Below are 5211 nucleotides of genomic sequence, written 5' to 3' on the forward strand. Positions count from 1 at the left end.
TGTCTGAAATAGAGTTAGATTTAGCTTACCTTATTAGGAGTTATCAAATCAAAGTGTTCCCACACAGGGGAAATCCTCCTCTTCCTAGCTGGCTCCATCTTATCACCTATCCTTCTCTCCTCACTCTCCAAACTATCTCTCTCTCTCTAAACTCTCCAAACTATATAAACGCCATCCAAACTGTCCAAACTCTCAACTGACCGCAACTCTCCACCAACAACCCACATTTTGAATGGAGCCTGAGGGGTTTATATTGCTGTCAAACCTCCCGGCAAAATCTGAACCACTTCCCGAAGCAGTCACGTGGTACAGCCGGGCAGCGAGGCTTCGGACGTCATCATGTTTGGCTCCTCCCCTAAATGAAGCAAGCCTCGATACGCGCTTCGAGGAAACGCCCCCTCCATTACTCGACACACGCTTCGAAGCGTCGGCACATCTCGTAACATCACTACTTAAAACCTATTTCCTCGTTTCCTCTTTCCTCTTATAGTTTCCTTGCGTCTCTCCGTGCATCCCTGGTGGAAGGGACTAGGAGGCAAGTGAGGGAAACGGGAATGCAATTAAGAGACTTGGGATGTACTCCCAGTTGTGTGTTTTCTCCTCCGCCATTGTTTCCTGTTGCTGGTGGCAAAATGCATTGTGGGATATTTGGCTGTCCCAAGCACACATAAGTCTACCCGGTAAAATGGGCGGAGCAAGTCAAATCCGGGCATTTGGACCGTGCGTGGCTCGTTACGGACTTTTGAATTGGAACTGTACTTTGGGCTGAGACTGATGACGTTTCACAAGTCCACAAGTACAGACAAGAAGAAGCATATTAAAAGAGGCCCATTAATGTGAAAGAGATGTTTATTTCCTGGTTATTCAACGTGAGTCCTGAAAGGCCACTCCTACGACACATCTGCCTCACGCACGCGAAAATCACTAGTTAATTCAACACCAGTTAATGTCGCACATACCGGTGTTCCGCCAGTGTTTCCTGTGATGGTGAAGAGGAGAAGAGCCGGCTGCTGTGCTTCACACGACAGGTACGTGAAGCGATTGAAGCTCTGCAGGCACACGGAACTTCTCCCGGTTTGTCTCTTGTTTTCATTTCGCCTGTCAGAGTGATAGCTGTCCGGCTAGCCTGCTAGCATTAGCTAGCCTACGTGTAACCGCTGATTGGACTCGCTGACAACATTAGCTTTAGCATTAGCTAGTCTACTTGTAACCGCTGATTGGACTCGCTGACAACATTAGCTTTAGCATTAGCTAGTCTACGTGTAACCGCCGATGGACTCGCTGACAACATTAGCATTAGCTTTAGCATTAGCTAGTCTACGTGTAAGCGCTGATTGGGCTCGCTGAGTAGAATTCGTCATGTACTGTACTTTAAGTACACATTTGAGGTACTTTTACTAAACTAGCCAACTATATAACGTTAGGTGTTAAAAACATCTAGAGCGTCAAAATGCAGCACACACACACATGAATGCAGCAGTGCTATTAATCCAGAAACCTCATAGTAAAACACTGCCAGAGAACATTTTACTGCACAATTAGACTTAAACTTGAAGTACTTTAAGTATATTTTTGATGCATGACTTTTACTCAGTGTAGTGGAGTATGTTTTTGTTTTGTTTACAGTGTGGTATTAATAATTTTACTTGAAGTAAAGGATCTGAATACTTATTCCAGCTCTGGAAAGCAGTGCAGTGATTTGACATTTCAAGCTGACTTTACTAAACCTATTTAAAGTGTGATATTTAACCCCTACTATTTTAATTTTAGGATTGATGAGAAGTAACATTAAGATTTATGGGGTAAACCCACTTAACGCAATGTTAAACAGACTTTTATTCAACCCTACACTTTACTTATCTCAGTTAACCTTTACAATAATGATTCATACGTTTGATTTATGAATACATTCTCGATTTATTAAATGTATTTCGGGTTAGTTAATCGAGGCATACATTCAACAATTTAAGGAACCATTATTTATTCTGTAATAAGAAGAGAGAAACTACATTTTACACATAAAGCTAATAAGATATAATACAGCCTGTGAAAACAGTTGTACTAATATCTTGTGTAAACCACAACAAGCTCTATCAAGTCTGAGAAAATTACCCCGAGTAGGTCATCGTGATGTCATCAGGTTGTTGTTTTTTAGATACGGCCATATTAGTCTTCAGATCAACAAAAGGGTTTTAATGCAAATACATTAAATGCAAGATTTTTTTGGAGTGTTTGGCAATTATTTGGGACAAAAAGTCAGAATATGTCATCCTCTCCTGCTTCAATTCTAACCGTCATTTTTTAATCTGTCTTTTCTGAGTCCCTTAAACTTCATGGACATGGAACACTGAATTGCTCGAATCATCAATTTAAACCCGTAGAGCTTTTGCTGAACTAAAAATCACTTAAGTGTAGGAACCTACAGCAAAACGCCCACACAGAAATATTACTCCGGTTTACTGATCGCAGCAGGATTATCTCTGTTGGGTTTTATGTAATCTACTCATCATTTTCTGATTTTATTGTGTTTCTGCTTTGTTAAAATCATTTTCTTGTGGTCAAACAAAATGAACAAGAGGAGGAAGTCTTGGCCTGAAACGCTGCTTGTTAATTCTTACGTTCTTACGTTACTCCAACAGTATAATACTAATCCTTTCTGTATTACGGTTTTAAACATTTAGAGTCATATATTATTGGAAAACGCACATTATTTTCCTTTCATTTGGTCTTTTACTGTATCTAACGCCAGATATTTTTTGTGTCCGTCTGTCTGCAGCTAGCCTCCTGGGAGGCGAGTCCCAATGCCATGGCCTCCAGCCACGGCTCCTCCCCAGTGCCCCGTGGAGGCCGAGATGGGATCTACCACAAGGAGTGGGACGCCCCGCCCGCTCGATGCCGGTCCGTCCGCTCCCTGCCCGACGTCTGCCCGAAGGAGCCCACCGGTGGGAACAGCTGCAGTCTTTTAATGTTTTAACATTTGTGGACATCATTTAATGAGTTAATTTAATTAGCTAATATAATGAAAGTAAGGGAAATCTTTCTTTTGTACCACAAACAGTCTAAAACCCAAAGATATTTAGTTTACATCCCAATAAAACGAGCAAATGTTTAAATTTGAGACGATTGAACCAAGATATGTTTTTGTTTTATTGATAATAGTTGTTGGAGATTAATCATTTTCTGTCGACGGACTACTGGTACAAACATTACAACATGTTATAACATTTAGTAATCTCTGTTTTCCTGCAGGTGAGAGGCGGGGCCTGTGTGACGGCCCGTCCGTGGTGGCGGAGCACGACAGGTGGACGGTGTACAGCTCCAAGGTCAACCTCCCCGCCGCGCTCAACGACCCGCGGCTCGCCAAGCGGGAGTCCGACTTTTTCACTAAAACATGGGGGCTGGACTTTGCGGAGACCGAGGTGATGCCCTCGTTCTACCTCCCCAACATCACCAGGGAACACTTCGGACCTTACCTGCAGGAGATGGCTCAGGTAACACACCCACACTGAATTATTCAGAGCAAGGATTCACTCGGCATCACTGCTCAGACCTCAGCACACTCACTGATTGAAGCTTTCTGCTGGTGAAGGAGGAGCTGATCACGTGACTTGTTTATCTGTGTATGTTCGGCCGATCGTCCGGGCCACACTGACATTTACAGATATCTTTTGACAGTATGTTAATGTCACCAGCAACATTACTACAGTAGGTCTATATCTGTAGAAAGAGCTCCGGGCTTGATAGAAAGTTCGTCATTATTTTTGACCCAACACTTTTTGTTTCGAAATAAAACTTTCTGTCGACAGAATCTTTTTATTTGTTAATAAAAGGCTTTTATTTTTAAATATTTGCCGGTTCGTGTTGTGGAAAATGCACGGCTCTATAAATTAATAGAATACCTGCTTTTAAATGTTGTTATTATTTACAAATGAGCACACGTGTCTTAACTGATTTCTGTCTAAAATAAATATAAATAACAGAGTGAAATTAAACCTTCTGGCCGATGTGAAAGGCAAACTATGTAGAAAAGCCGGTCTGGCAGAAGCAGCGCGTGAGGTAACCGTCACGCACAGTGTGACCCGGGCGTTACCTTGCCATGCCGTACCTTACGTTGTGGGTGTGTCATGAATCCTGTTGGAGCAGCTTCTGCTCCTACCGTTCTTTTTTTAGTTTTAGTCTCAATACAGCAACCTTTGGAGATGTGAGAGATTTAGATTCAGAGAGAACATGTTTTTATCTTTTTAAATTCCAAATACAACAACATCTGGATAGAAACACACTTACCTGTTTCAGTGTCCCTTCTTTTCATCCTGTGCTGTGTAATCTCAGAAATGAAAAGTATGAAACTGGTTTTACTAGTTTCTGGGTGTGAACCTTTTCTATGTCCTCACTCTAAAAGTCATTTATCTATTTTCATATTTACAATTACGGAGAAGCAATAGTTGGCAATGAAAATCTTAGATCTCAGGCTCCCCCCATCAATGGACATAAAATACGTATGAAAGGAAAATCACATCAGTAAAGTTTAAAATATACGTCGGCCGTATTGTTGTCTCTTCTCCTTCATTGTTCGTGATCGCTGTGGTTGTTGTCGAGCTGCAGTGATGCACCACAGACGGAGGAACTTATGGGAAACACTTGCATGCACACAGGAAAACACAAAGGAGGAGCCGCGGACATTGAAGGCATCTGTGTTTTGTCAACATGGTGAATAAGACATCTGCTCATACAACAGTGTGTTATACTGACTTGGCTTTATATTCATTTCCTTATGGCTGTGAAAGGAAATGGAGGTTTTTAAATTGGTTATAAAACTCCTCAGATGAGCAGAGAGTGGTTTCACTTTGAGGCTTCTAGACTTTGTTACCCGAACGACTCCTTTCAGTTCCCGTCAGAGCCGTTTCGTTTTTAACAATGTCGCTGACGTCGGCATCTGTTTGTCATCGTTTCCTCCTTCGGGTTTCAGAATGATGTGTGACGATAAATACGACGAGAACAGCTGTCAGACATTCCTCTGATGCTGCTGTTCTCATCTAAAAACAGGAAGGTTGACCTTTGGAAGCTCTCGTGTTTTTGTGATTGAACACCACCTTCAGGCCAGACTTGACATTTCACAGGAGGAGTTGTTCTAGATGTTCAGTTTTAACATAAACTCCTGAATAATTTTTTCTATTTTTAGAGGGAAAGAATCCACGAACGCTGCAAGACGAT

The 5211-nt window shown here is 41.9% G+C and overlaps 1 protein-coding gene across 2 annotated transcripts in view; it reads left to right on the forward strand.

Annotated features, from left to right (window-relative positions):
* Window positions 1–746: 746 nt before the first annotated feature.
* Window positions 747–5211, forward strand: part of vps54 (VPS54 subunit of GARP complex) — a 15537-nt gene continuing 11072 nt past the window's right edge. The window contains exons 1-5 of one of the 2 annotated variants that reach the window (XM_079277767.1): window positions 784–869; window positions 974–1028; window positions 2777–2942; window positions 3250–3491; window positions 5180–5211. The exon at window positions 5180–5211 is cut by the window's right edge and continues 53 nt beyond it. In XM_079277767.1, coding sequence (XP_079133893.1) covers window positions 2807–2942; window positions 3250–3491; window positions 5180–5211 — 410 coding nt within the window. In that variant the 5' untranslated portion in view covers window positions 784–869; window positions 974–1028; window positions 2777–2806. Of the gene's footprint in view, window positions 1029–2776; window positions 2943–3249; window positions 3492–5179 lie in introns of both variants that reach the window. The other variant, XM_079277768.1, reaches the window with a different exon arrangement.

The sequence above is a fragment of the Melanostigma gelatinosum genome (assembly GCF_949748355.1).
Source record: "Melanostigma gelatinosum genome assembly, chromosome: 11".
NCBI classification, from domain to species: Eukaryota; Metazoa; Chordata; class Actinopteri; order Perciformes; family Zoarcidae; genus Melanostigma; species Melanostigma gelatinosum.